Genomic DNA, 15986 nt, shown 5'->3' with positions numbered 1-15986 from the left:
AGGATTGGAAAATGATAGTCAGAGCCTCTGCTATTTCCTTCCTTGCTTCATGGCACCGTAGGTGGCTCTGCTGCAAAGGAGGGCAGGAAAAAGAGTGGGAGCGCGATAGTGATAGGGGATTCGATGGTGAGGGGAATAGATAGGCGTTTCTGCGGACGCAACCGAGACTCCAGGATGGTATGTTGCCTCCCTGGTGCAAGGGTCAAGGATGTCTCGGAGCGGGTGCAGGACATTCTGAAATGGGAGGGAGAACAGCCAGTTGTCGTGGTGCACATTGGTACCAACGACATAGGTAAAAAAAGGGATGAGGTCCTACGAAAAGAATTTAAGGAGCTAGGAGCTAAATTAAAAAGTAGGACCTCAAAAGTAGTAATCTCGGGATTGCTACCAGTGCCACGTGCTAGTCAGAGTAGGAATCGCAGGATAGCGCAGATGAATACATGGCTTGAGCAGTGGTGCAGCAGGGAGGGATTCAAATTCTTGGGGCATTGGAACCGGTTCTGGGGGAGGTGGGACCAGTACAAACCGGACGGTCTGCACCTGGGCAGGTCCGGAACCAATGTCCTAGGGGGAGTGTTTGCTAGTGCTGTTGGGGAGGAGTTAAACTAATATTGCAGGGGGATGGGAACCTATACAGGGAGACAGAGGGAGACAAAAATGAGGCAAAAGCAAAAGACAGAAAGGAGATGAGGAAAAGTGGAGGGCAGAGAAACCCAAGGCAAAGAACAAAAAGGGCCACTGTACAGCAAAATTCTAGAAGGACAAAGGGTGTTAAAAAAGCAAGCCTGAAGGTTTTGTGTCTTAATGCAAGGAGTATCCGCAATAAGGTGGATGAATTAACTGTGCAAATAGATGTTAACAAATATGATGTGATTGGGATTACGGAGACGTGGCTCCAGGATGATCAGGGCTGGGAACTCAACATCCAGGGGTATTCAACATTCAGGAAGGATAGAATAAAAGGAAAAGGAGGTGGGGTAGCATTGCTGGTTAAAGAGGAGATTAATGCAATAGTTAGGAAAGACATTAGCTTGGATGATGTGGAATCTATATGGGTAGAGCTGCAGAACACTAAAGGGCAAAAATCGTTAGTGGGAGTTGTGTACAGACCTCCAAACAGTAGTAGTGATGTTGGGGAGGGCATCAAACAGGAAATTAGGAGTGCATGCAATAAAGGTGCAGCAGTTATAATGGGTGACTTTAATATGCACATAGATTGGGCTAGCCAAACTGGAAGCAATACGGTGGAGGAGGATTTCCTGGAATGCATAAGGGATGGTTTTCTAGACCAATATGTCGAGGAACCAACTAGGGGGGAGGCCATCTTAGACTGGGTGTTGTGTAATGAGAGAGGATTAATTAGCAATCTCATTGTGCGAGGCCCCTTGGGGAAGAGTGACCATAATATGGTGGAATTCTGCATTAGGATGGAGAATGAAACAGTTAATTCAGAGACCATGGTCCAGAACTTAAAGAAGGGGAACTTTGAAGGTATGAGGCATGAATTGGCTAAGATAGATTGGCTAATGATACTTAAGGGGTTGACTGTGGATGGGCAATGGCAGACATTTAGAGACCGCATGGATGAATTACAACAATTGTACATTCCTGTCTGGCGTAAAAATAAAAAAGGGAAGGTGGCTCAACCGTGGCTATCTAGGGAAATCAGCGATAGTATTAAAGCCAAGGAAGTGGCATACAAATTGGCCAGAAATAGCAGCGAACCTGGGGACTGGGAGAAATTTAGAACTCAGCAGAGGAGTACAAAGGGTTTGATTAGGGCAGGGAAAATGGAGTACGAGAAGAAGCTTGCAGGGAACATTAAGGCGGATTGCAAAAGTTTCTATAGGTATGTAAAGAGAAAAAGGTTAGTAAAGACAAACGTAGGTCCCCTGCAGTCAGAATCAGGGGAAGTCATAACGGGGAACAAAGAAATGGCAGACCAATTGAACAAGTACTTTGGTTCGGTATTCACTCAGGAGGACACAAACAACCTTCCGGATATAAAAGTGGTCAGAGGGTCTATTAAGGAGGAGGAACTGAGGGAAATCTTTATTAGTCGGGAAATTGTGTTGGGGAAATTGATGGGATTGAAGGCCGATAAATCCCCAGGGCCTGATGGACTGCATCCCAGAGTACTTAAGGAGGTGGCCTTGGAAATAGCGGATGCATTGACAGTCATTTTCCAACATTCCATTGACTCTGGATCAGTTCCTATCGAGTGGAGGGTAGCCAATGTAACACCACTTTTTAAAAAAGGAGGGAGAGAGAAAGCAGGGAATTATAGACCGGTCAGCCTGACCTCAGTAGTGGGTAAAATGATGGAATCAATTATTAAGGATGTCATAGCAGCGCATTTGGAAAATGGTGACATGATAGGTCCAAGTCAGCATGGATTTGTGAAAGGGAGATCATGCTTGACAAATCTTCTGGAATTTTTTGAGGATGTTTCCAATAAAGTGGACAAAGGAGTACCAGTTGATGTGGTATATTTGGACTTTCAGAAGGCTTTCGACAAGGTCCCACACAGGAGATTAATGTGCAAAGTTAAAGCACATGGGATTGGGGGTAGTGTGCTGACGTGGATTGAGAACTGGTTGTCAGACAGGAAGCAAAGAGTAGGAGTAAATGGGTACTTTTCGGAATGGCAGGCAGTGACTAGTGGGGTACCACAGGGTTCTGTGCTGGGGCCCCAGCTGTTTACATTGTACATTAATGATTTAGACGAGGGGATTAAATGTAGTATCTCCAAATTTGCGGATGACACTAAGTTGGGTGGCAGTGTGAGCTGCGAGGAGGATGCTATGAGGCTACAGAGTGACTTGGATAGGTTAGGTGAGTGGGCAAATGCGTGGCAGATGAAGTATAATGTGGATAAATGTGAGGTTATCCACTTTGGTGGTAAAAACAGAGAGACAGACTATTATCTGAATGGTGACAGATTAGGAAAAGGGAAGGTGCAACGAGACCTGGGTGTCATGGTACATCAGTCATTGAAGGTTGGCATGCAGGTACAGCAGGCGGTTAAGAAAGCAAATGGCATGTTGGCCTTCATAGCGAGGGGATTTGAGTACAGGGGCAGAGAGGTGTTGCTACAGTTGTACAGGGCCTTGGTGAGGCCACACCTGGAGTATTGTGTACAGTTTTGGTCTCCTAACTTGAGGAAGGACATTATTGCTATTGAGGGAGTGCAGCGAAGGTTCACCAGACTGATTCCCGGGATGGCGGGACTGACATATCAAGAAAGACTGGATCAACTGGGCTTGTATTCACTGGAGTTCAGAAGAGTGAGAGGGGACCTCATAGAAACGTTTAAAATTCTGACGGGTTTGGACAGGTTGGATGCAGGAAGAATGTTCCCAATGTTGGGGAAGTCCAGAACCAGGGGTCACAGTCTAAGGATAAGGGGTAAGCCATTTAGGACCGAGATAAGGAGAAACTTCTTCACCCAGAGAGTGGTGAACCTGTGGAATTCTCTACCACAGAAAGTAGTTGAGGCCAATTCACTAAATATATTCAAAAGGGAGTTAGATGAAGTCCTTACTACTCGGGGGATCAAGGGGTATGGCGTGAAAGCAGGAAGTGGGTACTGAAGTTTCATGTTCAGCCATGAACTCATTGAATGGCGGTGCAGGCTAGAAGGGCTGAATGGCCTGCTCCTGCACCTATTTTCTATGTTTCTATGTTTCTCAACATTTCATCCAGGTCTGGTGATTTATCAACTTTCAAAGCTGCTAAACCCCTTAATACTTCCCCTCTCTTGCTATGTTTCTCTCATCCAATATTTCACACTCCACTTCCCTGATTGCAATGTCTGCATCACCCCTCTTTTTGTGAAGATAGATGCAAAGTACTCATTCAGAACCATCCCTATGTCTTCTGCCTCCATACACAGGTTACCTTTTTGTCTCTAATAGGCCCCACTCCTCCTTTAGTTACCCTTTTGCTCTTTATATTTGGATTTATATAGCGGCCTTCATGACCACTGGACGTCTCAAAGCATTTGACAGCCAATGAAGTACTTTTGGAGTGTAGTCACTGTTGTAATGCGGGAAATGTGGCAGCCAATTTGCGCACAGCAAGCTTCCCACAAACAGCAATGTGATAATGACCAGATAATTTTTTTAATGTTATGTTGATTGAGGGATAAATATTGGCCAGGACACTGGGGATAACTCCCCTGCTCTTCGAAACAGTGCCTTGGGATCTTTTACATGCACCTGAGAGAGCAGACGGGGCTTTGGTTTAACATCTCATCTGAAAGACGGCACCTCTGACAGTGTGGTGCTCCCTCAGCACTGCACTAAAGTGTCAGCACTTGATGTTGATAAAATGCAACATCCCCACCGGAATCCTGGCCCAAAACCGCCCTCAGTGGAGGAAGCGCATCCGGGAGGGCGCTGAGCACCTCGAGTCTCGTCGCCGAGAGCGTGCAGAAAACAAGCGCAGACAGCGGAAGGAGCGTGTGGCAAGCGAGATTCCCCACCCACCCTTTCCTCCACCGACTGTCCCACTTGTGACAAGAGACTGTAATTCCCATATTGGACTGTACACTCACCTGAGAACTCACTTCGAGTGGAAGCAGGTCTTCCTCGATTTCGAGGGACTGCCTATGATGATGATGGAGTGTCAGCCTGTATTTTTTGTGCTCGAATCCCTGGACTGGGACTTGAACCCAGAACCTTCGGACGCAAGAGTGCTACCCACTGAATCACAGTGGCACTCGAACCGGCATCCTCTGATAACACGATTAACACCTGAGCCAGACCCTATATATCCAATCTGCCACGCGACCTGCAAATTACACTGGCTTTAAAATGGGGACTGAAGTAAGTCGGCAAGCCCTGGTTTACTGAACCCCAAACCTGACCTTTAACCCCCCCCCCCGTTCACCTGAAGCCTACAGTTGGTCCAGAACTGCCAAGTGATACCAGCGGGGCCGGTCATTCGGTTCATCGTGCCCATGGCTGGCCCTCTGCAAAGACCGAGCCAATTGCTCAGACAGCCCCTTGCTCTTTTCCCAGCGGCCCCGCAAATTTTTTCCTCTTCGTTTTCAATTGGGCGCTACGATTGAATCTCCTTCGGGAAGGCGCCCTGGCAGTCGCAAAACTTTGGGGGAACTGAAGCCTGGCGGAGCCACCTTTTTTGGAACGTGTTTAACGGTGTGGCGGGGGGGGGCAAGGGCCATCTGGGAATTATATAAAGAAAGTGCAGCTTAAAAAAAGAAACATCAAGTGCACCTCATTCAGGGGATGGACGTCAGCGGGGAGCTGAATGAAATTAAATGGAACCTGCAGCACAGGAACAAGCTCATTCGGTCCAGCAGGACCGTGCCGGTGGTTTATCTCCACACCAGCCTCTGATCACCCCATCAGCACATCCTTGTGTTTCCTCCGACCTCATGTGTTTATCTACCTTCCCCCTTAAATCCATCTCTGCCATTCACCCCAATATGGTCGCGGGTTCCACATTCTGACCACTGTCTGGGTGAAGAGGTTGGGCCGGAATTTCTTATCCGAATTCATTGGCGACGATCCTACATTGATGGCTCCTCGTTCTGGTCTCCCCCACAAGTGGAAACATCTTCTCTACGTCCACCCGATTCATAATGTTAACGCTGCTCAACTGTGTGTTTTCTAGATTATCAGGGTTATGGGCAAAGAGCAGGGCAAGTGGTATTAAAGTGGACGGCGCTTTTAAATGTGGTGAGGGTTTCTGCATCCACCACCCTTCCAGGCAGCGAGTTCCAGACCCCCCCCCCCTCAAATCCCCTCTAAACCTTCCTCCAACCACCTTAAAACTGTGCCCCTTTGTAATAGACCCCTCCACCAATGGAAATAGGCCCTTTACTATCCACAATGTCCAGGCCCCTCAATATTTTGTACACCTCAATGAGTTCTCCTCACAACCTCCTCTGTTCCAATGAGAACAAACCCAGCCTATCCAAACTGTCCTCGTAACTAAGATTCTCCATTCCAGGCAGCATCTGAGTAAATCTCCTCTGCGCCCTCTCTAGTCACGGGGGGGGGTGACACCGAATGGCCACCTCCTGCGCTGGGAAGCCTTGTGCATCAGAGTGCCCTCGGGTTTCAGGGAGGAGCAGGTCCAGGGGGAAGCTCTGAACTGCAGCTCAATACCCCAAACCCCATCCCTTCAATCGGACTCTGTGCCGGGAGTCGGTGAACTTAATGAAGATCCCCTTCATTGACAACAAAGCGACCTTGGAGAGCAGGTCCACAGATCCCTGAAAGTAGCAGGCCAGGTGGATAAGGCGGTTAAGAAGGCGTACGGAATGCTTGCCTTTATTGGCCGCGGCATAGAATATAAGAGCAGGGAGGTTATGCTTAAATTGTATAATACTTTAGTTAGGCCACAGCTGGAGTACTGCGTGCAGTTCTGGTCGCCGTATTATAGGAAGGACGTGATTGCACTAGAGAGGGTGCAGAGGAGATTTACTAGGATGCTGCCTGGAATGGAGAATCTTAGTTCTGAGGACAGATTGGCTAGGCTGGGTTTGTTCTCATTGGAACAGAGAAGGTTGAGAGGAGACCTCATTGAGGTGTACAAAATTTTGAAGGGCCTGGATATAGTGGATAGTCGGGGCCTATTTCCATTGGTGGAGGGGTCTATTACGAGGGGGCGTAGTTTTAAGGTGGTTGGTGGAAGGTTTAGCGGGGATGAGAGGAGGGGCTTCTTCACGCAGAGGGTTGTGGGGATCTGGAACTCGGGGGAGGGGGGGGGGGGGAAGGGTGGTGGATGCAGAAACCCTCACCACTTTTAAGAGATGGTTGGATGGGCCCTTAAAGTGCAGTAGCCTTTAGGGTTACGGACCTGGAGCTGGTAATTGGGATTAGACTAGATACGATGGTAAATCCTGCAGGAAATCGAATACGGCCAGGGTGATCTCCTGGACTAGTGTCGATCGGCTGGATGGGTCAGAGAGGAATTTTCCCAGAATTTTCCCCCCTCAATTGGCCTGGGTTTTTAAATCTGGTTTTTGCCTCTCCCAGGAGATCACATGGCTCCGGTTGGGGTGGAGTGTAGAATGTTTCAGTATCAGGGGGTGTTGCAGTTGTGTGAGGCGGACTGGTTGGGCTGGGTGCTCTTTGCCTTTCCGTCTTCATTCATAGGTTTATATGTAACCCTTCAGGGCTGCTGACCCAGGGCCGTGCGGCTCTGTCGGCCGGCGCAGGACACGATGGGCCGAAATGGCCTCCCTCTGCTCTGTCGCTTTCGGTGTTTCTATCCCCAAAACGTGCCCAACGAGACTTCAACTCAAGAGCCCAGCCGTGAGCGAGTGGGCAGAAACAGGCAGCCATTGCATACAAGTGGGGCTGAGACAGCCTGGCACTAAACGGTCCCATCACTGCGAGTCACCACCACCATACCCACCCTCCCTATCTCGAATCTCCTCCAGCCCGACAACCCCTCCCCGAGGAGGTATTAGCACAGGTGATCAAAAACTGGGTCAAGGGGTAGGTTTTCAGGCACGTCTTGGAGGAGGAGAAACAGAGGCTTAGGGAGGGAGTTCCAGAATTTAGGACCTTGGCAGCTGAAGGCATGGCCACCAATGGTGGGGCGATTAAAATCGCGGACGCACAGGAGGCCAGAATTGGAGGGGCGCAGTGATCTCAGAGAGGGGAGGGGAGGGGCCATGCAGGGATCTGAAACAAGGATGAGAATTTTGAAATTCAGGCGCTGTCGGACCAGGAGCCAATGTCGGTCAGCGAGCACAGGGGCGATGGGTCATGTTTCCTGTAAGCTGTGCTTTGTTGTGCATGACCTGTTTCTTTCAGTGCATGATCCCTTTAAGGGGAACACCGGTGATGGGTGAACGAGTCTGGGTGCAAGTTACGATACGGGCAGAGTTTTCGATGTGTTCAAGTTTGCGGCGGGTGGAAGGTGAGTGGCCAGCCAGAAGTCAAGGCCAATGGTCAAGTCGAGCGGGAACAAAGGCACGGATGAAGGTTTCAGCAGATGAGCTGAGGCAGGGGGCGGAGGCGAGCGGTGTCACGGAGGTGGAGACAGATGATCTTGGTCGTCTTTGGCTGGTAGGAGGAAGGGAACATCGCGGTTACGGGCAGGTGACAGGACGTGAAGTGTTACAAGGTGCCACAGGAGGGTGATGTGGGCAGAAGATGTCTGCGCATGCAGTGTGGTGACAACCAACGTGCATGGAGGTTCCCCCCACCCCCCGCGTGTATAGGGTGCCACCAGGTCTGTGTTGAGTTCACAGCTCTCAACCCTGCCCTGTGGTCTGGGTGCTGTAACTGGGCCAGGAACAGACGACCAGGAGCTCCCCATCACTCTTGCATCTGCATCAAGTCCGCTCCCTTATGTTGGTGGAGGTGGGAATGGACCATCACGGCCATATCGCCACCGGCGCCCCCTGGCTGCAGTGTGCACCGTCTACAAGATGCACCTGCAACAACTCGCCAAGGCTTCTTCGGCAGCACCTCCCAAACCCGTGACCCCTACCGCCTGGAAGGACCAGGGCAGCAGGCGCATGGGAACACCACCACCTCCACGTTCCCCTCCGAGTCACACACACCATCCCGACTTGGAAATATATCGGCCGTTCCTTCATCGTCGCTGGGTCACAATCCTGGAACTCCCTCCCTGACAGCACTGTGTGGGAGCACCTTCACCACACGGACCGCAGCGGTTCAAGGCGGCGGCTCACCACCACCTTCTCAAGGGGCAATAAATGCCGGCCTTGCCAACGACACCCACGTCCCAGGAACAAATGAAAAACAAGCCCACTGATGCTCAGAATCTCTTGGGGAGAGTTGCAGAAGGATGCAAGCTTCCTTGTGACTGCACGAGATGCGGCATTCGGGAGAGGCGGGGAGAAAGCTTGGGGGGCATACTACGAAGCATTTACAGCGCAGAAACAGGCCATGCAGCCCAACTGGTCAATGCTGCTGTTAATGCTCCACACGAGCCTCCTCCCACCCCTCTTCATCTGAAACTATCAGCAGATCCTATTCCCTTCTCCCTCTTGTGCTTATCTAACTTCCCCTTAAATGCATCGATACTATTCACCTCAACCACTCCCTGTGGCAGTGAGTTCCACATTCTCACCACTCTCTGGGTAAAGAAGTTCCTCCTGAATTCCCGATTGGGTTTTAGTGACTATCTTATATTGATGGCCTCTAGTTCTGGTCTCGTCCACAAGTGGAAATATCTTCTCTTCATCTACTCTTTTAAACCCTTGCATAATCCTAAATACCTCTAGAAGGTTAGCTCCCAAGCTTTCTCTGACAGAAAAGACCCCCAGCCTGTTCAATTTTCCGATAGGTATAACCTCTCAGTTCTGGTATCATTTCTCGGTCAATCTTTGTTGCATTTTCTCCAGTGCCTCTAGATTATTATATCGAGACCAAAATTGTTCACAACACTACGAGTGCGGTCTAACCAAAGTTCTAGTCAAATTTAACAGAACTTCTCTGCTTTGCAATTCTATCCCTCTAGAAATGAACCCAAGTGCTTGCTTTGCTTTTTTCGTGGCTTTATTAACCATCCTTTTAGCGATTTATGTATCTGTACCCCCGATCCCTCTGTTCTTCTACAGCATTTAGACACATTTTCCAAGGAAGGGTTGGGAGAAGAGATAAAGCAGCAGAAATACATGGGTGCATGAGCCAGGGGTAATGAACCGGGTTTTGCCCGGGGTACTCACGCTGTCCGCTGTTTAGGATCCTCTTTTCCCTGATTCCCATCTTTCTCCACCAGCATCTGTCTGAACGTGGCCACCTTTTGCTGGATTTCCTCCTCGGAATACCTGCGACCAGAATTCAATGGGAAAATCAGCATCGGCAAGACATCCCCAGGGATATTATGCACAGTACCACATACACCACAATAATCCACAATAATTACAGTGGGCCGTAACACCAAACCACTTCACTCCCATTGTACACAATCCCAATGGACCCAACCCCTTCACTCCCATTGTACACAATCCCAATTGACCCAACCCCTTCCCATTCACTCCCACATTACACAATCCCAATGGACCCAACCCCTTCCCATTCACTCCATTACACAATCCCAATGGACCCAACCCCTTCCCATTCACTCCCACTGTACATAATCCCAATGGACCCAACCCCTTCCCATTCACTCCTACTGTACATAATCCCAATGGACTCACCCCCTTCCCATTCACTCCCACTATATACAGTCCCAATGGACCCAACCCCTTCCCATTCACTCCCACTGTACACAATCCCAATGGACCCACCCCCTTCCCATTCACTCCCACTGTACATAATCCCAATGGACCCAACCCCTTCCCATTCACTCCTACTGTACATAATCCCAATGGACCCAATCCCTTCACTCCCATTGTATACAATCCCAATGGACCCAACCCCTTCACTCCCATTGTACACAATCCCAATGGACTCAACCCCTTCCCATTCACTCCCACTGTATACAGTCCCAATGGACCCAACCCCTTCCCATTCACTCCCACTGTACACAATCCCAATGGACCCACCCCCTTCCCATTCACTCCCACTGTATACAATCCCAATGGACCCAACCCCTTCCCATTCACTCCCACTGTACACAATCCCAATGGACCCACCCCCTTCCCATTCACTCCCACTGTACACAATCCCAATGGACCCAACCCTTTCAAATTTGCACACGGTGGGGGGAGAGCAGCTCACTCAGCACAGCCTGGGGATGGAGCCTGGGCCTTCCCTGGTCTGTGTGTGAGGGGGCTCAGTCCCACACCGGGTGAGAGCAGCTCACAGGCACCCTCTGTGGGGGACCCCTCCGCCTTCCCCAACACGCAGTGCGCCACCTACCCCTGCTCCTCCATCATGTCTTCCAGCTCGATGCACTTGAGCTCGACCCGCCGCTTGCGCTCGTGGTCCAGGATCTCCTGGTTGGGCTTCTTCACCAGGCTCGACTCCAGCTTCTTCAGCTCCTCCTCCGACTTGTAGTCTACCCGGTCCTTCTTGTGGCGGACAGAGGACAGGTTGCGTTGGACGTAGCCGTTAGTGCCGCTCCCCCGGGGGGTGGGCAGACCAATGCCGTTGTACATGGTGCTCGCTGGACCCTGCTGCCCGCTGCTGTGGGGGGGGGGGGGGGGGGGGGGGAAGAGAAAGGCACACAGCAGTCAGTCAGGGACAAAAACGAGTCACTACAAGAGGGGTAACCCTCGAATGGCAGGCACGCACACCAGAAACCGCTCTCGGAGGAAGGGTCTACCTTTCCCCAAGGGGAGCAGCTTGGCTCGCTCGCTAAGCCGATTGAGTTGGAAGGTTGTTTTAAAATGCTCATCCTCAAATCCTTCTGTAACCTGCCCCCAGTCCTGCTCCACCATTGGTGGCCGTGCCTTCAGCTGCCTGGATCCCAACCTCTGGAATTCCCGCCCTCAACCTCTCCGCTTCCCTCCCTCTCTCCTCCAAGACCCTCCTGAAATCCTACTTCTTTGGCCAAGCTTTTGCTCATCTGTCCGAATAGCTCGTGTGGTTGTCGGATAACACTCGTTTATAAATATCGTGAATAGTTGAGGCCCCAGCACAGATCCTTGTGGAACACCACGAGTCACATCCTTCCAAATGGAGTACATACCCATTATCCCTACACTCTCTGCCTACCCAATCTCCTAACCAGGTCAATACTTTAACTTTCATTTCATGAGCTTTTAATTTTCGCGCTCTCCTGTGGCACCTTATCGAATGCCTTCTGGAAGTCCATATAACCGACATCCATGGACATTCCCCCTGTGAAGCATCTTAGGAATTTTTACAGCAGAATTAACAGCACAGAAACAAGCCATTCAGCCCAACAGGTCTGTGCCGGTGATCATACTCCACACGAGCCGCCTCCCATCCCTCTTCATCTCACCCCATCAGCATATCCTTCTATCCCCTTCTCCCTCGTGTACTTCCCTTTAAATGCGTCCATGCATGTTAAAGGCACCACACCAGAGACTTGAGCCCATAATCCAGTCCGACACTCCCCAGGGAGCGCTGAACTGTCGGAGGTGCCGCCTTTCGGGATGAGACGTTAAACCAAGGGCCCTGTCTGCCCTCTCAGGTGAACGTAAAATCCCACAACACGACTGAAATAAGAGCAAGGCGACTTCTCCCCGGTGACCTGGTGCCAATATTTACCTCTCAACCAGCATCACTAAAAGCAAAAACAGATTATCCGGTCGGCGAGGAAGTAGACAGGGAAATGTCCTCGGATGTAGGTTATATGGACTTCCAGAAGGCATTCGATAAGGTGCCACAGGAGAGCGCGAAAATTAAAAGCTCACAAAATGAAAGTTACAGTATTGACCTGGTTAGGAGATTGGGCAGGCAGAGAGTGTAGGGATAATGGGTATATACTCCAATTGGAAGGATGTTACCGTGGTGTTCCACAAGGATCTGTGCTGGGGCCTCAACTATTCACGATTTTTTTTAGCGGCTTAGATAACACATAGGAAGTCATATATCCAAGTCTGCCGATGACACAAAGATTGGTGATATAGTAGGCCGTGTAGACGGGGGCATAAAATTACAGAGACATTGATTGATTAAGTAAGTGGGCAAAACTTTGGCACAGACGGTACAAGGCCATCCAAAAATGTACGAAAAAAGGATCGGAGTATTTAGAAACATAGAAAGTAGGTGCAGGAGTAGGCCATTCAGCCCTTCGAGCCTGCACCACCATTCAATATGATCATGGCTGATCATTCACCTCAGTACCCCTTTCCTGCTTTCTCTCCATACTCCTTGATCCCTTTAGCCGTAAGGGCCACATCTAACTCCCTCTTGAATATATCTAACGAACTGGCCTCAACAACTCTCTGTGGTAGAGAATTCCACAGGTTCACAATTCTCTTGAGTGAAGAAGTTTCTCCTCATCTCGGTATTGATTTGATAAATATTGATTTAGTTACTCGTTAATGGGATACGGGTCGGACCGGCAAGGCCAGCATTTATTGCCCATCCCTAATTGCTCGACAAGAACCACTGTCCTTTTCATAGTGGTTTGGCGCTCACTCGGCCCTTTCGGAGCACAGTTAAGAGTCAACTATATTGCTGTGTGACTGGAGTCACCTATCGGCCAGACCGGGCAAGGACAGCAGATTTTCTTCCCGAAAGGACATTAGTGAACCAGATGGGTTTTTTACGACAATCCGGTAGTTCCACTGTCACCACGACTAACATTAGCTTTTTTAATTCCAGATTTATTTAATTAACTGAATTTAAATTCCCCAGCTGCCGCAGTGGGATTTGAACTCGGATCTCCAGATCATTAGTCCAGAACTCTGGGTTATTCATCACCATAGGCAGTCCCTCGAAATTGCTCCCACTCGAAAAGGGAGCTCTCAGAGGTGACAGTACAGTCCAATACAATCCCTGTCACAGGTGGGACAGACAGTGGTTGAGGGAAGGGGAGGGTGGGACAGGTTTGCCGCACGCTCCTTCCGCTGCCTGCGCTTGATCTCTGCACGCTCTCGGCGACGAGACTCGAAGAGCTCAGCGCCCTCCCGGATGCACTTCCTCCAATTAGGGCGGTCCTGGGCGTCGGTGGGGATGTTGTACTTTATCAGGGAGGCTTTGAGGGTGCCCTTGTAACGTTTCCTCTGCCCATCTGGGACTCGCTTGCTGTATGGGAGTTCCGAGTCGAGCGCTTGCCTTGGGAGTCTCGTGTTGGGTATGCGAACAATGTGGCCTGCCCAGCGGAGCTGGTCGAGTGTGGTCAGTGCTTCGATGCTGGGGATGTTGGCCTGATCGAGAACACCGACGTTGGTGCGTCTGTCCTCCCAGGGGATTTGCAGGATCTTGCGGAAACATCGTTGGTGGTATTTCTCCAGCAATTTGAGATGTCTGCTGTACATGATCCATGTCTCTGAGCCTCACAGGAGGGCGGGTATTACATGGCCCTGTAGACCATGAGCTTGGTGGTAGATTTGAGAGCCTGGTCGCGAACACTCTCTTCCTCTGATGATGATGAGAAACAGTGCAACTCATTTAGGGGTCCATGCACACAGATCAGTAAAATGTAGTCAGGTACAAAAAATAATCATCATAGTCAGTCCCTCAGAATCGAGGAAGACTTGCTTCCACTCTAAAAGTGAGTCCTTAGGTGACTGAACAGTCCAATATGAGAACCACAGTCCCTGTCACAGGTGGGACAGATAGTCGTTGAGGGAAGGGGTAGGTGGGACTGGTTTGCCGCACGCTCCTTCCGATACCTGCGCTTGATTAAGCAAAATGGCTCCTGGAATGTTGGCCTTTATATCTGGAGGACTCGAGTACAAGGGGACAGAAGTTATACTGCAGCTGTACAAAGCCCTGGTTAGCCCACACCTGGAGCACTGTGAGCAGTTCTGGGGGCACCACACCTTAGGGAGGGTATATTGGTCTTGGAGGGAGTACAGCGTAGGTTTACCAGAAAGATACCCGGAACGCAAGGGTTAAGTTACGAGGAGAGATTACATCAACTCGGCTTGTATTCCCCGCAATACAGATGGTTAAGAGGCGATTTGTTTGAGGTTCTTGGGATTTTGAAAGGAATTGATAGGCTAGGGAGAGAAGCTATGGGGGCGGGGGGCACGGGGGAGTCGAGGACAAGGGGACTATGACCTTAAAATCACAACTAGGACATTGAGAAGTTAGGAAACACTTCTTCACGCAATGGGTGGTAGAACTTTGGAACTCTGTCCCCCACAAAGCAGCAGACCGCGAGCTCAGTTAATAATTTTGAATTTGAGATTGAGAGATTTTTGCAAGCCATGGGTATTAAGGGATATGGATTCGAGGAGGATGGATGGGGTTCAGATACAGATCAGCCACGATCTCACTGAATGGCAGAACAGGCTCAAGGGGGCTGAACGGCCTCTAACTTGATCCTGTTAGGATAAGGAGGAGAGCAACTGAGGAGATATAAAGGGAGTTAGTTCAAAAATGCAGTGTGATCCAAAGTTTGAAACAAATGCTTAACATCCACTGCAATTTTTGTTTCGGAATAGGGGATGAATTTAAAATTTGATATCTGAAAATGGTGCAGAAATGGTGCTTCAATTTAAAGAATGTATTGGTTTCCAAAAAACCATGAAACCTTATTAAATGTTATAATTAAGGGGTGTATAACTAAATTAAATCTATCTGTAACATATGCAAGATCTCGTGCCTATTCATCCACATAGAATCATAAAAGATTTGCATTTATATGGTGCCTTTCACATCCCAAAGCGCTTTACAGCCAATTAAGCACTTTTTTTTTGGGGGGGGGGGGGGGGGGGGGAGTGTAGTCACTGTTGTAACGTAGGAAATGCAGCGGCCAATTTGCGCACAGCAAGCTCCCACACACAGCAATGTGATAATGACCAGATAACCTGTTTAGCGATGTTAATTGAGGGATATTTCCCCTGCTCCTCTTCGAAATAGTGCCGTGGGATCTTTTACGTCCACCTGAAAGCAGACGGGGCCTCGGTTTAACATCTCATCCGAAAGACGGCACCTCCGACAGTGCGGCGCTCCCTCAGCACTGGACTGGAGTGTCAGCCTCGATTTTGTGCGGTCAGGTCTCTGGAGTGGGACTTCTGACTCAGAGGCGAGAGTGCTACCCACTGAGCCACAGCTGACACTTAAATAACTGTAAATAGCCTAAATGAGCAAGCGATATCCCTCATCCCTGGTACCATCCAGTCAATCTCTTCTGCACCCACTCCAAGGTCTTGATATCCTTCCTAAAGTGTAGTACCCAGAATTGAACACAGTACTCCAGCTGAGATCTAACCAATGTTAACATAAACATGTCCACATTTATAATGGGACTGGCTATATAAACGTGTCACAATATAATTACACCCTCCTGGTATAGCACTGCCAGTGGTGGGAGTGGTCAATTACAGCATGACACAGCCAGTTCCGATCATCCATGTGGACATGGGTGTTTACATCGGACATACGGCAAAGAAACAGGCCATTCGGCCAACAATCCACGCCGGCGTTTATGCTCCACTC

The 15986-nt window shown here is 49.6% G+C and overlaps 1 protein-coding gene across 1 annotated transcript in view; it reads right to left on the bottom strand.

The window, feature by feature from the left end:
- Positions 1 to 15986, bottom strand: part of srrm2 (serine/arginine repetitive matrix 2) — a 79358-nt gene that overhangs the window by 48122 nt on the left and 15250 nt on the right. Inside the window, exons 2-3 of the mRNA XM_070872123.1 lie at positions 10821 to 11087; positions 9683 to 9784 (exon numbers count right to left, since the gene is read on the bottom strand). Of these exons, the coding sequence (XP_070728224.1) occupies positions 9683 to 9784; positions 10821 to 11059 (341 nt within the window). The 5' untranslated portion in view covers positions 11060 to 11087. The remainder of the gene's footprint in view (positions 1 to 9682; positions 9785 to 10820; positions 11088 to 15986) is intronic.

Source organism: Pristiophorus japonicus, unplaced genomic scaffold, assembly GCF_044704955.1.
Source record: "Pristiophorus japonicus isolate sPriJap1 unplaced genomic scaffold, sPriJap1.hap1 HAP1_SCAFFOLD_29, whole genome shotgun sequence".
NCBI lineage: Eukaryota > Metazoa > Chordata > Chondrichthyes > Pristiophoridae > Pristiophorus > Pristiophorus japonicus.
The sequence above is the reverse complement of the archived record's forward strand: the minus strand, read 5'-3'. Positions and strand labels throughout refer to the sequence as shown.